Source organism: Acromyrmex echinatior, chromosome 1 (assembly GCF_024713525.1).
Source record: "Acromyrmex echinatior isolate Ae372 chromosome 1, ASM2471352v2, whole genome shotgun sequence".
Taxonomy (NCBI): domain Eukaryota; kingdom Metazoa; phylum Arthropoda; class Insecta; order Hymenoptera; family Formicidae; genus Acromyrmex; species Acromyrmex echinatior.
The window spans coordinates 11,691,789-11,710,072 of record NC_141852.1 but is presented as its reverse complement, the minus strand read 5'-3'; the positions used below and the strand labels follow the sequence as shown (position 1 = coordinate 11,710,072).

The following is an 18,284-nucleotide window of genomic DNA, read 5'->3' as shown; positions in this document are numbered from 1 at the left end:
CTCTTTGTTCATATAAAAAAATTGAGGATTGTGTGAATTGGAAATCAGAATTCAATCAGTCAAAATGAAGAAGACTAATGTCAACGTTATTCAATTGGTCAAAATTTATTTTCCAACTTGCAATCACTTACAATCTTTGAACATACATCTGATACGAGCTTGATAAAAGGTTCTTGTACTTTCTGAAAGGTGCACATGATGTAAATAAGTTGAAATGAAATAGACATATATTTATTTCACTTCAACTTATTGTACCGCGTACATCAGTTCAGAGAGTGCAGGAATAAAAAAACAGTTAAAATTAATCCAAATACGGTAATCGCTAAGGTTAGGTTATCTTCTTCTTAACAACTAATTAAGAAAAGGATAACACGAACTTCAGCATTTATCGTATCCTGGATTCACGTTATTGCAAAAATTTTCTAATAACAAGTGCAGGTGCGGAGTGCAATAAATCGTGAGCTGTGAGGTCGCTGCGCGCTTTTCCTCAATTTACACTTTGCAGAGAGCTCGTTCCGCTCGTTACGTTTTTTCCCCATTTGTCAAGACTTGTTCGACATCGGAGGAAGTACAGAAAGAGTGTTATGTGACGTTTTCCTTGTTACCCACGAACGCGTGTGTTTGCGATTCACAATAAATGGCTGGCTCGCTAGGCACGATCGATTGGGAAGGTAAGAGTGCCTGAGGACGTAACGAGACTTGCGAGTACCGTTAGACGTTTAAGGAAAAGGAATAATACTCTGATATTTGTGTTCTTTGTGTACGTTGTTATAGATGGTCAGAGGAGTGTTCCAAAAATGCAGGACCATGTTCTGTACGTCATCCTAGATAATGACGTAATCTCCTCTGTGCCATTCGTGTTTCCACATTGCATTATTTGTGATCCACAAACAATCGTGATGTGACATTAGGCTTATTCTTTTTCTATATAAGGATTGAACTTCTTGCATGGTACATTTTTCTTTTTCTTCTTTTCATATCGACTGTGTGTTCCAAAATTTACTGCCAGTATTGAAAATTTGCATATAACATAAACTATACAATTTTCAATACTGGCAGTAAATTTAATTGAAACACAGCCCTTGAAGAAAAAAAAACAAAAGAACTATTTCAAAAGTTCAGTCTTGGAGTATAAAAAAAAGAACTGATTTATAATAGTGTTCTAAGAAGCATGCTTCTTACTCTTAATGATTTTTCTTTTTATGCTTCGTATTTAGAAATTGTTGTTTAGGTCTAGTTGCACCAATGTTACTTTGATTTTAAGCGAGGTTTAAAACTCTATTCTATCTCTCCTACTCTCTCGACTTTAAAGAGAGAAAGTGAGTTTTAAGCCTTGCTTAAAGTCGAAGTAAGAGATCATGCCTTAATTATATGAATCACTGTTGCAGATCTGAGGAAGCAGGCGAGGCATCTGGAAAATGAGATCGATGCGAAGCTAGTGGCGTTCAGCAAGCTGGGCATAAATACAGGTACAAGACATGCCACTACAGAAGAGGTTCCTCTCTTAGATGAGGAACAGGTATTTGAGAACATGGCGTCAGAGATTGAGACACTGCTCGCCAAGGTAGATCCTTCTTTTTTCTTCTTTTATGTTTGCAAACAAACAGATATACTGATCAAATATAATCGACGTAGTTGTTTTCCATAAACGAGAGGATGAGCGAGTTGCAGCCAAATGGAGCAGCTATGTTACACACGATGCAACGCCACAAGGAAATATTGAAAGACTACAAGCTGGAGTTCAACAAGATTAGAAATAATTTTACGGCTAGGAAAGACCGCGAGGATCTTTTAGGCAGTGTCCGTAAGGAAATAGAGTACGTATAATTGTCCATTGTTTATTTTGTATATTGTATATCTCAGATTTTATATCGAAAGAAATTAAATTAATTCTTATATTCGTTTTATATGTATAGCAATTACAAAAGTGCAACTGGATTGAATCGGCGCGAAATGTATCTTAAGGAAAATCAACATATTCATAAGTAAGTCAGCTTGACCTTGTTAATAATGTTGTGATAAATAAAGTTAAAAGATATGTTTTAATTTTTTTAAAAATATGAAATTTGGGTCATGGAAAGATGTTAAACAGCTGTCATTTTCGAACATATTTATTTACATATGTTTTGTTAAATTTTATCCTTTAAAAATTACATTTTCCATTTTTAACATAATTTTTGTTGTTTCGTTAATAGAATACATTAAAAAATGACAGCTAATTAGTTTTAATACTTTTCCGTGAGAGACCTGTACTTATATTAAAAAGTTCTTAAGATATATTTATACTTATATAACATTATCATGTATCTTTTTAGTTCCGACCGATTGATCAATGATCAAATAAGCATAGCGATGGAAACACGGGATCATCTCATGACTCAAAGACAGGCGTTCAAACGTATACGAACTCGATTCAACGATATCTCGAATCGATTTCCAGCAGTGAATAGTCTACTGCAGAGGATAAATCTACGTAAGAGAAGAGATTCTGTTATACTCGGCCTCGTTATTGGAGTTTGTACGTTTTTAATGCTTCTGTATGCCTTTCACTAGACGATACAAAGATACTTCCATCTCCAAATAACGATTATTTCACCACGGAAATTTTTGCAATACGTTTCACAGTAAAGATATACATACGTTTAAAAGATACTATGGAGATTTAATAAATATGTAGGAAGTTTAGTATGATAGAATATGCGAGATTGTATGTGTGCGTGAATGATTGAGCAAGTGTTCCTTCCACTTGCGTTCAAAGTGCACGAAAAGAAGTTTGTCTGTATAGTTTTTTTTATACCGAAGTACAAGACGTGGGAGTATATAATGTAAGTGAAACTTTCATCCACGTTCGACTCGTTAACTTAATAAATGTTAAAATATGATAGTCTTTGTTTGTAATAACGCTAATTGTATGGATGTATTGATTTTCCGAATTCTGGAAACAGAATAAGATGACATCGTGATTTATTTATGTACGTATTTTTTGTGGCGATTAATTTTTTTTCTAAGAAAAGGTTTTGGTGGGCAAGGGATTTGCACATTTTGCGGTAAAATTATTATATTTCGTACCTGTATAAACCAATAGTTTTGCATTCTACGTCATTTAACACACTTGATGATAACAATAAAAAGGAAAGAATGTATGCTGATTTAGCAGTTTTTCGTTATGAAAAAAAAGTTTAGCGTTGATCAATCACTTCGATAAAACGCAGAATAGGGGATCTTTAAAAAGAGCTTTCGGAGCGAAAATGGTGAGTATCTTCGTCGTTTCGGGTAAGAATTGATTTTACATATACAGACATTTATATGCATATATACACACAGTACATTCTTGAGTCATCCGCGAAAACACAGCACGGAAAAAAAATGTTTTCACTAGAAAGCACGATGCCTGTTTCCACGTGTACTAGATACTACATTTATAAGTCTCCTCTAGAAAATAGGAACTCAAGCGAGATATAATTGTAAAAAAAAAATATCAAACACAAAATGCGTTCCGTACACACTAAAGTTTCGCCTCTCTTTTACAGCCTCGATGTATATTTACATATATAACTTCATCAGAGCTTCCTATAAATTACTTTATGACTTTCTGTATAAAATCCTGCTCCTGAATTTTTAATTGCTATCGCGGATTGTGAAACCGAGCTCTGAATTGAACGCGGTTAATATCTTCGAATCGCATCTACTGCTTCCCATATTTCATTAAAGTAATGCAGTAATAATATATCACGCCTTACAAATAATCAATAGCTAAAGGAATTAAATCTATGATAAGTCTCGCTCTAACAATAAATATCGCATTTCCCTTCGTTCTTTCTTCATTCGTTACAAAAAGGGGTTTTTTACCGATAGTTGTATAGATAATTTACAATCGGATGTTATTCTCCCCTCTGTCAATCTCCTTTATAAATGTAATATATAGTCGTTATCTGTGGAAAACCACGCGGTTGTTTTCACTACGTAACTACCGCGGGACGATTTACGATGGAGATAACTATGGAAACAGGTGGATGACGAATCTCTTTCTTTCTCTCATACACAAACGCATCATTCGCACGTTCTTAAGAGTTAAATCTAAAACGAGGGATTCTAATCACGGATTGATTCTATTCAACTGTTCGGATAGTATTCTACGCTCTAAATCTGCATCTTTGAAGTTTTATTATACCATTAGAGATAATAAATCGCGAGGCCCATATCATCGTCACTCGTTCTTCTTTGAATCTCGTTCAGACGTACAAACGGACACAAACAATCTACATCCAATATACATGCAGGCCGCACTGGTTGCTAGTTTATGTATCTGAATATAAATATATCGGCTGTATGTACTATTTTTTTCAATCTAATTCTTTTTTCTTTTTTTATGTTTTAAGGCTAATTAGTATAGGTGGAGATCGTCGAGAGACGAGGCGTGGTGTCTTAAATAATTCCGATAAATATCTCGTTGAGGTATATAGGAAGCCACCAGACTCTACGATTCTGTTTCAATTTTTTATAAAATCATATAAGAAAATACAGTAAACAAAGAAAAATGTATGGCTCAATTGTCCGAGAGAAATTCCAATTTTATGTAAAATTATATAATTTAGAAATGTATTACGAATATATATCAATATAGAATATTTTCTTATTTTAATTTAAAAATAATACTTGCCTGTATCAAGAATGTGACTTTTGTTACAGTATATTCAATGATATGTAGAATGTAGGACAAAACAGACACATAATTAAATCAGACATAATAAAAATCCATTTTTTAACTGATTCGTATTGTCATAATAAAAAAAAGAAAATAAACGTATAACTTGGCACTTGTATACTATTATAATAAGAAAATTCATGGAAGTATCTTCGACTGATTTTTTTTGACTATAATTTTGAATATATTGTTTTCTAAACAAAAAAATAAGGGACGTTTTTTTTTAAAAAATCTAATCTAATTAGATTCTAATTGCACTTTTAGAATGCAATACTTTTTTTGAAGAAAAGCGATTCTTTCTTCTCGAAGCGAATATCTGTTTATTACAGCTGATACTGTAATAAAAGTTGAATGGTTTGAAAGATATTTTATTTAGGAAGTACAACATCCCTTTGAAGAAAATCCGTTATTTCTCGAAGTGTCAAAAGTGTAAGAGATGTTTCTAAATTATTTTTTATAAATAAAATTTATTTGAACAAATTTTTAAAATTATTATAAAGTATCTTTCAAACCATTCAACTTTTATTACAGTATCAGCTGTAATAAACAGATATTCGCTTCGAGAAGAAAGAATCGCTTTTCTTCAAAAAAAGTATTGCATTCTAAAAGTGCTATTGTAAAAAAAAAACGTGGTTATTTGTTTTTGTCTAGAAAACATATTCATTATTCAAAATCAAAGAGGACATTTGCATGAATTTACTTTTAAGTCTCTTAATGGTAAAATCGGAAAAGCACATTTGCAATAGCCATGTGATTACCTCGTCTCTTCAAATCTGGATAATATTAATGATAGTTTTGTAATGATAGAGCACTAGTACTAGTATAGCAATAGCAGTAATTTATAGTAATAATGGTAGCCTATAGTAATAACAGTAGCCGTAGCTTGTGTATGTGTGTAACACCTCTCTAATTATGTTTGATTTAACGATCAAACAAAAACCAAAGCTGTCGCGTATACTTTTATACTTTCCGAAGAGAACCGATTGCTCCGATCGTCTTGCTATTCTCGATTAATCCGCGTTCCCTCAATAATTATCACGTTTAATTAAATTTACTGGCACTATTACGATGATAACAGTCGATGCTCTTCGGACGTTAGAGTTAATGGCTAGCTTAAAATAAGTTCCTAAATCATATAAACTATTAATCGGTTATACTTCACATGTTCTACAAGAAAATACGTGCTCTGTCACTCCTCTAAATGGTTATGCTCTCTCGCAGAATAGAGTTTGTATTCATTCTATTATGTGCCACACGTTTGTCTGCTAAAACTTCATGGATGAAAATATGATTAACGGCGACGACATAAAAAATAAACTTCCTCTTCTAATTATAATCAGTGTGGCAGGGGTGTGTGCATACATATATATATATATATATATATATATATATATATGTATATATATAGATGATAAAAGAAAGAATTCAACTATTTATTTAAAAATCTACGTTGGTATGTGGCAAGTGCTAGAATTCTAGAATGCTAGAATTTTTCGCGAACGATTACATAGACATGACAAAGAAATAAGCAGCAAATTGTGATTTTAGCCTTGTCGATAATTAATCGGAAGCGTTTATTTATGTTCATCACGCTGATTAGTAGATTCAATTCGAAATCTACTTGGTCGTACTTGGTACGCCACACATCTTAACGGTACCAGGCAAGTAATGTATGCAAACACGCGCAATCACGACTGAATTCGTAATTCACTCCTCTTTTCGCATTTGGACGAAACATTTAAGAAAAGAAGAATCTTCTTACAGTCGTAGTATGCTACGTCACATCGAGAGTCTTGCTTGGTCCTATTTATATCTATGACAATAAAGTAATTTTTTATTAACTTGCGGAGATTATCTCGGAGAGGATAATCTTACCCTTGATGAGAGACTCGGCGTTCAAAATGTCTGTTCCTCTGTCTTCTCTGCGTCAGAGGAGAGCGCTTGACGTAACGACTCCATGCAAGACTTTGGGATCAGCGTCCCGACAATCTTCAATCCTTCATCTGTCACGGACAACAATGGAAAATTGTTAAACGGTTTCAGATCTTATTGAAACATTAATCGAAACATTGAATAGTCATTCTCAAACTCAACTTACCCGTACGTAACCGTATAACTTGCATCTTAGAGTTATGTCCGGATCGTGTAGCGAGCACATTCTCAACACGGCTCCAAACACTCAGAACTGAACCAGCTAATACATTATAGGAACGTCTTCTCAGCCCCACTTCGCAATCTATGCCAAGAGTGGTATTTTTACAATTACCACTCCAATACGCATGCGAACATGTGTTCACAGAAGCCTCATACTGTTGTGTCCAATGTGGCTCCGCTTCATCTGCGCTTACTTTCTTGTACTTCTTCTCTAATTCGCCTAGAGTCTCTTGTCGTAGCTGCAGACCTGTGTTGGGCCTGACAATGCAATCATTAATTTTCAACATCAAAGATTATGATACATATGTTTGCGATAAATCGTGGATATACAATGGTATTTTAAATGACTGTACCTGTACACCATATAAAGCTGATCCTTCTTGCTTTCGGACTTTTTCTTGCCACTGTCCACCACGGCCGCGAGAATGGCCGTCTGTTTACCATTACGGATCTGATGACTCAGATAGAAACCCTCCTTAGTTCCAGTCATTTCCGAGAACTTGTCTGTGACCTCGGACCAACTCATACCGCGCTCGACATGGACCACGTGTAGTTCCGTTGGTGCTTTACCGGTCGCGTGTTTCCGCAGAAACCGATAAAGACGCACCCTGCGAACGTTCTCGCCTGATGTACCAAGGTCAAGAATACCCATATCGAAACGACCAGTCTTCTTGGCCTGAGTTATAATGGCGTTGAGCGTGTCGGTGAAGTATTTGAACAGACGATTTTGCAGATCGACTGGCATCCCAAGTATACGATTCAGGAACTTTGACATATTGTTGTAATCCTTATCGAGCGTGAGCACACCGGGCGTATTCTCGCTATTGCAAATCAAACCGACACCTACAAGTGCATCCGCCACATCTTTAAAAAAATCACCTTGATAATCCTGAGGTGGTGGTACTAACGGCGGTTCGTATCTGAAATTATCAAGTCGAATTAAGTGCCTATATTCCACACGGAATATTTTTTAAATATATTTTTAATTGACACAAACCCCATTATAGTTTTCATCGTCGCTTCTAGAGCCGAACGACCGTACTTGTTGTCGATATTGAATTGCGAGAGATCTCGGGTTTCAGTCGCGCGACGATCACCGTGCGTTAATGCACCCAAACTTTCCAGACGTTTCGCGACGATCGAAGCGAATCGCCTCTCTCCGGCCAAATCAGATATAAGAAATATATACTCCGGCGCATTGACCTGATTCGATCGATGCGTTCGTCCGAATTGCTGTATCGCTCTGTCCGCACTCCACGGTAACTCGAGCGTGATATGCACACGTCGCATTTGATTTCTAGCTCGCCTGTCGCTTTGTAATGATATACCGCTACTAGCTGCTTCGGAGATTATCGCTACAGTTTTCTCTCCGTCCATAAACCTGATGCATACAAAGATATGCGATAGAATGCCGATATTCAACTCAAAGGATTGATATAAATTGTGATTATAGAAAACACTATATAATTCTAATCTGTGAATAAAATAATTATATAACAAATTTTACTGATACCTCTGTTTCTCCGTCAAGTTAAGAGTTTCTAAAGGAACATCCACCTCTGACCTAGACTCGTATTCTATTCCACCATCTTCCCTTTGCACGACGCGACCCTTTCTACCAGTCATTTCCGCGACATTTTCTGGTCCACCGAGCTCATCTATCAATTGATCTAGCGTATTCGGCGGCAATCGGTCGCCAAGAATTTCTATTTGTGATAATAATTCCTCTTTCATGCTGCAAGCTCTTTCGATAGCGTCTCTAGGCGGTGCTTGATTTTGAGGCACATTTCCTCCCGTAGCATTCATTGGCCCACTCATCGCCGTGTCGCCGTTACGTTTACTTTTATTACTGGATTGTTTATGCACTAACATTGATTGGATTTTGTCCTGCGTGCTCAAACGTTTCTTTGCGGGTTTTTTCTGCTTCTTGCCCTTTTTCTTTCGCCTGTCCCAGGGATCTAGAGAAACAAAAACGTAACTAATAGTTCTGGAAATTCTTCAATTACAATAAGTTCGTTCACGTTGTACGTTACAGCATGATCAAATATCCTCCTATCATAGCTCTTACTCACTTCAGAGCATTCATTGGAATAAATAGGAGCATGTTAAAGCATGCAACGCGAACAAACCTAAGAAATATGTTCGTGTTGCTTGCACTTTTTGTACAAAGAATCTTCGATTTCTAACACCCAAATATTTATCATCTTGTTTTAAGTGCAAATATTTTTAGGGATTTCAAGCAACACAAACAAATCTAATGTAACAATTGAAAAATAGAGATCAAGTTACAAGATTGACATTTACCAACGTCAGAATCGCTATCACTGAAGAACGGATTGAAATCAGAGCTGACGTTGCTCTCTTCGTCCGTATGGTGATCGTCTTCACTTTCAGTGCCACTTAATTTGTATTCGGAGCCGGAACTGTGAGCGCCATTTTTTTCCTCGTCTGATATCTCCTCTTCCGATGACCAAGAGCGCACTTTTTTCGTCGCACGCTGCGCTGCTTGACGAATCGGCTTCCTCTTGCTGCCTCCAGCAGAACCGCCAGCGTCCAGATCATCATCCTCTAATTTGAATTTTGGTGGTTCTAAACCGAGAAGACGTTGGATGCGACTACGATCCGGTGCTGGAAAATGTTTTTCAACTAACGTTTGCAGAACTCCCCTGTAAATTATTAAGTACATTAGCAATATATAAATTAATACATAAATTTACACGTAAGAGATTTTCCCTCAATTGTCTAAAACGCCACTGACTTTGCAGTAGAAACGAAATCGCTGAGTTCGCCGTCGTCACGTTCCAACTGTTCCAAAGTACGTGCTTCACCAGTAGACTGTAAACCGATCACCACGCATTTGCCACACTTGACTGCCTCGCGAGCTACTGACACCGCATGCTTCACCTTCGCAGCGATACAAAGATACTTGAAGAAGCGTTGATGTGCCGACCAAAATTGGCCCCACATTGTTTTCTTCATACGATTCTCTGCATCTATTAACTCTGCCGCTTCCTGGAACCTCTGCATCGCTTCCACCCACTAGATCGAAATAGATTGCGTGAGATTATATGACACAAACGAGTGAAATATTAACGAAGTATTTATATTTTTGTACAATAACTTACCAATCGCACTGAATGATCGTAAATTTTTGTAAAATCCTTGGAAAGAGGTACTTCCTCAATTTTGAAGGCAACACCGTGAAAACTTAATTGCCGAGCGATATACATGCCGCGTAGCTTCATGTCCATCGCTACGATTTCCATCGCGCCGACACCGCGCTTTTCCACGGCAGTAATAAAACCAGTGAACTCCGGGAAAGGCGTGCCCTCACCCCACATACCTAGTCGTACCATGTAGGCCATGTTACGAGGTTCAGAAGCACCGGTTGCACTAGCATATACAACTCTAGACTTCGGAAGCTTATTCTGCAGTTCCAAGACCGTCAATCCTGCACAATTTTTTTATCATCGATAAAATAACTCAATCACTCGTGTAGTCACTCTTGAACAAAATCTTTACGCATGAAATTTCTATTCTAACCTGTCTTAGTAGGTTTTGAACTTCCTGTAGGACACAGATTCTTCGCGCGATGACACTCGTCGAAAATTATCAGACCATCGAAATCTTCGCCACACCATTGCAATAGTTGTTTCAATCGGCTTTTATATTTCCCGCCGCTCTGTGTCGATTCACCAATTAATGCAGAATATGTACTAAAGATCACACCTTTCTTCACATTACCATTCACAGCTGACGAGATTTTCGCGTATTTGAATTTATTCAAAGCATGTACCTGCAAGCCGATTTATTTATTGCAATTTTTCATCGATTTATTTTTAATAAGTATTTCAAATAGTTAAAATATGTAATTCATTGCAAAATTAAAGTTTTGATATTCCGATAATATATTCGACACAATTCAACACAAATAAATTACGTACTTCTATTTTCGATGCACCTATGTCGTTCAAATCGCGCTCGGCGTCATATTTGAGATCATTTGACACCGATACCCAAATAGCACGTTTTCGACTTTTCAAGTAATTCTCGAATATAATACCGGCTATTGTCCTGCCCTTGCCAACACCCGCACCATCACCGATCAGAAATCCGGCGCGTGTACCATCGGGTAAGAGATGCTCGTGCTGTTGAGAAGCATACGTGATGGATTCAAGTTGAAGGGCAGAGAGTGCACCGGATCGTATCGTCTCCTCCGGTATGGAGATTTTGTACCAAACATCCGTTGGTTCGACGCTCGACAAAGATGCTGTTTCGACAACTGGATCCGGATGCTTTCGTCCGAGTTTGACTGTTGATTATCGCAAACTTTAATTAAAACAAATAATGCATAAATAAATTACAAGAAATATTGACCATACGTTTCGTTGGCATATAATCAGCATAAGTCTCAGCAACACCCATATCTTCATCGTCTACCTCTTCCTCTTCTGGAATATTTGGCTGCATCAATTTTGTTGGATCACCTGAATTCATCCACATTTGTGACACTGTCTTTCCTGTAATAAAATTACAAATAGTACAAATTTGCCTTTTAAGTTGTTGTTTTTTTATCAGAATTTGTAAATACCTGACAATCCTGCCCAGTTGGTAATCCCACTTTGATTAAGTAACTGAACAAAAGGATTTACTCCCATGTTCATACCAGGCATACCCATAAAGCTACCCATCAAAGCATTCATATCCATGCCTAAGAAATAATTAAGATTATTGATATATATACATATATATATATATATAAAATACATGCAATTGTAACAATTTAATATTAATCCAATTATCAAAAATAAGAATTTGGAAATTATATTTTTGAATTTCCAAATTTTTGCAATACATAAATTTAATATTAACTTTACTCTCAATATTATCTTTATAAATATAAAATCAAAAGATATAAAAATTCTTTCGCATTTTGTTCTCATTTATCATTTAACAAGTATCAAAATAAAACTATTGAAAACTAAGTATATTTAATCATAAAATTTAATTTATAAATGATGTATGTACACAGATGATATTCATACATACATCTTCGTATAAAAATAAAACATTGTTTTAAAAGCCAAGTGGTATAAATAAAAATTTCTACTAATAAAATTCATTATAATGAAAAAAAAATATACTTGATTGAAGAAAGGCAGCAGGATTGAATCCTGCAAGATTCAATCCTGGTGGAAAACCAGGATATCCACCAGTTGCTAATTGATTCAGTTGATTCATTTGACCTGTCCCACCAACAAAATTTCCCGGCGAGGTACCTTGAGAGCCTCCTACATGCACCATTTCGTAACCTGGTGTTGCATTTTTTGTCACTAATCCTTCAGGAATTTTGTTACCAAATTTTTGGTTTAATTCTAAAAACAATTTTTACAAAAAATAGACTTTTGATAAAACAAAGAAAGTAGAAAGATTTGCATTGTTTTAAATATTCTGTATATATGACTTACCATTTAATGGTCCTTGCGTTTTATCCAAAGGATTTGTTGGCAAGTCTGCAATTGGAGGTTTCTCCTCTTTAATACTTCCAATTACAGCAGCAGTTGCAAGATCTTTACCCCCACCTAGTAAAAATAATTTGTTATATAAATATTAAAATTTTATGTAAGAGTAATTGCATTATCTTATGCAAAATAAGAATTCATAGGATATCTTATTACAATAAGACATATGTGCATAAAGTGTAAGCTTATTATAATTTACCAGGCACTTCAATTTTATCAGGATCCTCTTCATCATCAAAATCACTACCACTGGTATCATCGCTCACTCCATCATCATACTTTTTGCTTGCCTATAAAAACATATGCAGTCAACAAATTCTACTTGAATCACAAGAATCAGAAACAAAAGCAACATATATCCATCAATAGAAACTAAAATAAAATTCTAATGTATAATTTGCCAAAATTTAAATTGAAGAATAGATATCAGAATCATAAATTAATTATTAAAATTTCATTGGCATTTTGCTGCAAATCCTTCTAATATTTTAAGTCTATTTTCTGTAGCTGAACTAGTGTACACTTTTAAAACTTAAAGTAAGATAGATATTATGTTTACTTAGCAAAAGTGAGAAAGAAAATGTTAATGCAGTCTAGTGTAAAAATAAAAAACAACAGATCCCTTAATTAAAATTAATTATATCTTACATAGATAATTGTTACTCAAAAAAAATATTTATCATATTCTCATCGATAAATCAATGATTGTTTATAATTTCAATCGCGTGGTGACTCATTAGGACGCGAATGCCTGCAAAAATACATGCTCAGCATAAGAGAACAAAAAAAAGGGGCGTCATGCATACAGTCTCTAGGTTAGTAATTTTTCTATCTCAAAAAAGGAAAGGAATACAGCTGAATTACGTGCTACCTCTTAACAGGGAGCGCATGCTTCGAATTCAGACATGTATCTTCATTTCTTTCTTTCTTTAAATTCTTTTCTCGGAATTAATAATTAAAAAAAAACCTACCATGACAATCGCGAGCGCCGCGACTCCTTGCGCGCTACCTCGTCACGATGCGTGGTAATGCTAGGACCACGAGGACAACGACGACGACGCTTTGACGAGGTATTTTGCCAGAACTTTCGACAGGATGTTCGCGGGTTTGAGACGAGCGAACGTTTTTTTTTTTTTTTTTTTTTCGGCCCGGTTTAAGAGTCGAGAATCGCGTGCTACCTGCTATGTCAGACGAGCATCGCCGATGACTATACGCGATGTTTTCTATAAGAGTTACAAGATCGGGGTGACGAATATTGATAATCCACGATCGAGCCGGTCCATCTCATGCGGTTGTCGTTGTTGGTATGCGACGCGCGCGCGGTTTACACCACACCTCGAGACCGCGTTCGCTCGACTGCACGGCTGCCGCCATCTTGGACCCCGTCTCTTCACCCGGCACAACCCCTCCTTGACCGACCCGAAAGCATCACGGATACAAAAACATGCCTGAAGTGCGCGCTGCCACCGCTGCGCGGCGCCACATAGCTAGCGGGGTGGATAGAATCCCTAAAGTAAAAGTTCGGCCAATGTAGTCTTAGATCTGTTCGCGTTGTATGAAATCCCGAAATATTTTTGCACTTAAAATGAGATAGATATTTTGTCATAAAAAGAGAGAAAGCGAAAATATCGAGTGCCACAAGTGCAAGCAACGCGAAAGACCTCTTGTATTTTTGATTGGTTTGATGAAAAATGGCGGAACCAATCAAATAACGATTGAACACGTGGAAAAATTGAAAAGTAGATATGTGTAACTGCATGTGCATGTGTACGTGCAGATATGTATATGTACGCTATTTTTAATCAATTACAGAAATATTAATTGGCCCGACCACCGACGAAGCACTATTAAAAGGCCTGTTTTTTTTTTAGCTGAACTCTTGCACAACTTATCTTTCCTCCTTTTTTCACAATGAAGACAAAAAGAGAAAAGATGAATTGTGCAAGAACAAAAAAAAAAGAGTTCAATTAAAAAGAACAGACCTAAAGACCAGACCTAAAGACCAGACCTAAAGACCAAATAAATTTTGATTGTCATGAAGATAAATTAATATGAATATTTTATCTGCCCTAATCACTGTCTTTATCATAAAAAATGTACAAATCTTAAGATCACTGGAAATTAGCGTTGTAAAATTATTAATTGTTTTGGCTATTCCAGGAATAAATTAATAAAAATTGTACCTTCCTTGACACTATTTTATCATTAAAAAGATGAATTAATAAGGACGATCTAACGAATTAATAAGATTTATACATTTTTTATGATAAAACATTAATTAAGAAAAGTAAAATCTTTATTAATTTATCTTTGTTGCATCTAAAACAGTTAATAATTTAATGTTCTTCAATTTCCACTGAGTTCCCGGAGTGATTATGCTGACTTCTGTAAGAATCGTTACGTTCTGCAGTTTTTCAATTATTCTAAGATTCTTTAACATAATTAGTTTATATATTTAGATTCAATAAGGAACTAAGAACAAAATTAATCTTAGAACTTTAACTAATAATAGTTAAAGAATTTTACAACGGTTGCAAAATTTGCTTCCCTGCTGAATGCCTTTAATAGTTCAAATTTTAAATATTTAAAGTAAACTATTTATATATAAAGTAAAGTTTATTTTATTCTTCTCTTAAACTATTTTAAGCTTGAAAATTTCAATGGCCGGACTCTTACTTCTGGAAATTACAAAATCACATTAAAGCCTATTCTACAATGTACTCTTTGTTTCCTGTTTTTGTTTTTTACCTTTTGTTTTTTCTCTTTTGCAACTATTTTATCGATAATTGTATTTTTTGCTACATGTTTCTTGTTTTTTTCGGAGTTTTTCGTTAACTTTTATCTCGGGCGATATAAAACAAAAAATCGGACAAAAAGCAAAAAAAAAGATGTAAATAATAACAAAAAGCAAGAAACGGGGAATAAAAAGCAAATTGTAGAACAAACTTAAAGAATTTTTCAACGGCTGCAAAATTTGCTTCTCTGCTGAACATCTTTGACAGTTCAAATTTTAAACTATTTAAAATGAACTATTTAAAGTAAAGTTTATTTTAATTTTAAACTATTTTAAGCTTGAAAATCTCATCATGACTGGACTCTCTTACTTTGGAGATTCTAGGGGTGGGCGCGCGCGGACGCGCGCTGTTGCCGGATCATCGCAGCGAGTAAGGGTAGATTCGTAGGGCGCGCGAGCCGAAAAATTGCCGCATTTTCACGACTGATCGTTGCGCGGTCGCGATAGGCAGGGGGGGAGGGAAGAAGCGCGAGATTTGTCTTCTTCCCCCGCATCGGCAGTTACTCGAAAGCGAAAAGTCGCAAGAACGAGAGCGTCATGGGAAATCCGATGTCCATCGGCGTTTCCGAATCAATCAAATGCTCTCACGACACTCCGCATGATTTTTTTAAATTAAGACCGCCGCCCGCGGGGAATTTGCGATTAATTTTCAAGCGATTCGAATCGATATTCATGATAATAAGAAAATTATAGGCGGATGTGACTCGATTACGAGTCAGTTGCGATTTAAATAACTGATGCTGTCTTTAAAAAAAATTTACAAAAAATTTAAAAAGTATCAATTATACATTAGTTTCATTGTTGGTGAATACACGTACCATTTCAAACGGACGATTCCAAAATTTAAGATGTCGTCTTGCGTCTTTTGCGTCTGTGAAACGTTACGTAAAAGCGCTCGTGAAAGGTTGAACGATCGAGGGTTAAACGCAGACTTCGTTTGGCGGTGTTTTTCACGCAGACCTGTTTGTTAAGCACGTGTATACGCCGATTACGACGCGACTGTGACGACGACACCAGACGACACACGAAGCTGCTGTATCCCCAATGAAGAGACGCTACCAAAGGTCGCAGGTCGTCAGAAAATTCGTCTGATTTGCGAATTTCGTGCGCAGTCGTGCCCTCTTGGAAAATACTGCGGTCAAAGCAAGAAACGTTAACTACAGAACAATAATTTTACAAAAATATGTAGAATTTTTACATTACAATCGTACATAAATATCTAAAAAACATCAAAATAATAGCAAATTATGAAAAGAATGTCGGTTTATGGACTAAACATTCAGATTCGTACTGAATAATCAAGAGCAGTTGATAATGTCAGTGCTCTATTATTATCCTTGGAATCATCAGATCCATGTTACCGACTGAGCTGTTTCAATCACGATATTGCGTATCATTTATTCGCATGTTCATGGTTGGTTGTGCGGGGCACGGCGACAGCGGACGTACGCTTGGCAACACCGCCGCTGCGTGCGGCGCTGATCGTTAGACGATTTAAAGTATTCGCGCTAAAAAGAAAAGAAGCTATATTGGCCAAATTCGGTGCGCGGACGCCGTTGGACGCCGTTCGATCGCAAATTCCGCTCTATCGAGCATCATGCGACATTTCTGTATATGTCGCCGACCGATGCGATCCGCATACATTGTTCCTCGCGACGCGATCACCGATAAATCCGTCTAAAAAATAATAACGATTCGCAAGCGCGGCGATCGATCCGCGCTGAACGTGGCCAATGGCGCCGCGCCGCGGCGCGCTCCTCAACTAGCCTTCGTCGGGCGGTAATTTCATTCCGCCGCCACCCCGCCTGTCGCGATAATTCGCTATGCGAGGATTCATTATTTATTACTGTCTAAACTGTGTTTATACTGTTAACAACTTTTAATAAATAACAAACAATGTTTAGATCATACATATATATATACACACACACATATATATATATATGTTATGATACATGTATTTTATATATATATATATATATATATATATATATATATATATTTTATATGAAATGTTTTTATAAGAAAAACTTATTCGTGTCTCTCATGTAGCTGTCTTTTTTTAGTCACATGCTCATTTTTATCATTGAAGATTAACTTTAATCTCGGTTTAATTTACTATACTTATTATACTATTTTTTGAGTCCACTTGATGCTACAAATTAATGCTTCGAAGCATTTATTGATTGACTTTGGGGGTTACCCAGCAAACAAGAATGGATTAAAATGAATTGAAATTTTTTTCTATCCGAATGCATATTTTAAATAGTGAATACTTTTTTTGGATTTAATTGGATTCAATTGGATTCAATCAGATTCAATTGGATGCAATTGAATTGAAAAACTGTATTTCCTATTCAAAATTTTGAATTGAACAGTATTCACAATGCACAGAAAAAAGCTAATATTATTTTAGATTGAAAGACATAGAGATATGCTCCATGCAATTTCTATAAATGAATAAAAATGTATTTAGGATTGAAAAACATTCATTTTAACATTCATGAATCAATATTTCTGAAAATCTGAATATATTTCAATTTATTTCAATCCATTCTCGTTCACTGAGTTATATTGAATAATAGAACTCAGAAAGGATCCCTCAAGTGTACAAAAAACTTTTTGTGCATTTTCAAATTTTTTCTGAATATAAAATAATGTTTTAATAAATTGTTTGTTTTGTCCTAGTTGTGAATGCATCCTGTATATACATGAATATATATATATATATATATATATATATATATATATAATATGTATACAGCCGATCACAGAAAGACTGTAACATTTTTTTTTGATGATTTTCGGATGCAGTCTATTCACCGAGTATTTGGTTCTTATTTCTAAATTCATGAATAAGAACTAACTGCTCGGTAAGCAAGCTGCATTCCGAAATTCGAATAAAAGGTGTTACAACCTTTCTATGACTGGATGTACATATTGCAAATCAATGTAGATTCGAACTCATCTAATGCCTAATTCAGACTGGACGCAGCAATCGCCAAGCAGCAGAGCAGCAACCAATCAGCGAGGCGGTTTACAATGGCGTAAAAGATATCGTCTTGCTGGTTGGATGTTGCTCTGCTGTTTGATGCTTGCTGCATCCAGT

The 18,284-nt window shown here is 35.8% G+C and overlaps 2 protein-coding genes across 5 annotated transcripts; one reads left to right on the top strand and one right to left on the bottom strand.

The window, feature by feature from the left end:
• Positions 1-324: 324 nt before the first annotated feature.
• Positions 325-3,149, top strand: Gos28 (golgi SNAP receptor complex member Gos28). Of its 2 annotated transcripts, none has more exons than XM_011057284.2 (5): positions 325-671; positions 1,389-1,564; positions 1,636-1,817; positions 1,917-1,985; positions 2,316-3,149. In XM_011057284.2, the coding sequence occupies exons 1-5, from the start codon at positions 638-640 to the stop codon at positions 2,551-2,553; spliced, it is 699 nt and encodes a 232-aa protein (XP_011055586.1). In that variant the 5' UTR covers positions 325-637; the 3' UTR covers positions 2,554-3,149. The 2 variants fall into 2 exon arrangements, with proteins under 2 accessions (XP_011055586.1, XP_087265441.1); XM_087409315.1 differs by lacking the exon at positions 325-671 and adding an exon at positions 760-814.
• On the bottom strand, positions 3,041-16,223 carry sno (Protein strawberry notch). 3 transcript variants are annotated; one of them, XM_087409103.1, is made up of 18 exons: positions 15,994-16,223; positions 13,353-13,889; positions 12,581-12,671; positions 12,328-12,441; positions 12,004-12,234; positions 11,451-11,570; positions 11,242-11,379; positions 10,804-11,171; positions 10,403-10,655; positions 9,985-10,310; positions 9,618-9,898; positions 9,164-9,525; positions 8,373-8,817; positions 7,857-8,240; positions 7,213-7,779; positions 6,804-7,117; positions 6,581-6,708; positions 3,041-6,518 (listed from the first exon to the last, which is right to left on the bottom strand). In XM_087409103.1, exons 2-17 carry the CDS (start codon positions 13,353-13,355, stop codon positions 6,602-6,604), a joined length of 4,104 nt encoding a protein of 1,367 aa, XP_087265229.1. In that variant the 5' UTR covers positions 13,356-13,889; positions 15,994-16,223; the 3' UTR covers positions 3,041-6,518; positions 6,581-6,601. The 3 variants fall into 3 exon arrangements, with proteins under 3 accessions (XP_087265229.1, XP_087265287.1, XP_011055585.2); XM_087409161.1 differs by having other exon boundaries at positions 13,353-13,790; positions 15,994-16,222; XM_011057283.2 differs by lacking the exon at positions 15,994-16,223 and having other exon boundaries at positions 13,353-14,953.
• Positions 16,224-18,284: the final 2,061 nt, after the last annotated feature.

Excerpts from the sequence above, each read along its gene's own strand:
- Gos28 (XM_087409315.1), top strand. The coding sequence starts at position 775 with ATGGTCAGAGGAGTGTTCCAAAAATGCAGGACCATGTTCT. Across the intron at positions 815-1,388 it reads AAAATGCAGGACCATGTTCT|ATCTGAGGAAGCAGGCGAGG; the intron begins GTACGTCATCCT and ends TCACTGTTGCAG. Across the intron at positions 1,565-1,635 it reads TTGAGACACTGCTCGCCAAG|TTGTTTTCCATAAACGAGAG; the intron begins GTAGATCCTTCT and ends TAATCGACGTAG.
- sno (XM_087409103.1), bottom strand. Across the intron at positions 8,241-8,372 it reads AACTTGACGGAGAAACAGAG|GTTTATGGACGGAGAGAAAA; the intron begins GTATCAGTAAAA and ends TGTATGCATCAG. Across the intron at positions 6,709-6,803 it reads AGTTATACGGTTACGTACGG|ATGAAGGATTGAAGATTGTC; the intron begins GTAAGTTGAGTT and ends TGTCCGTGACAG.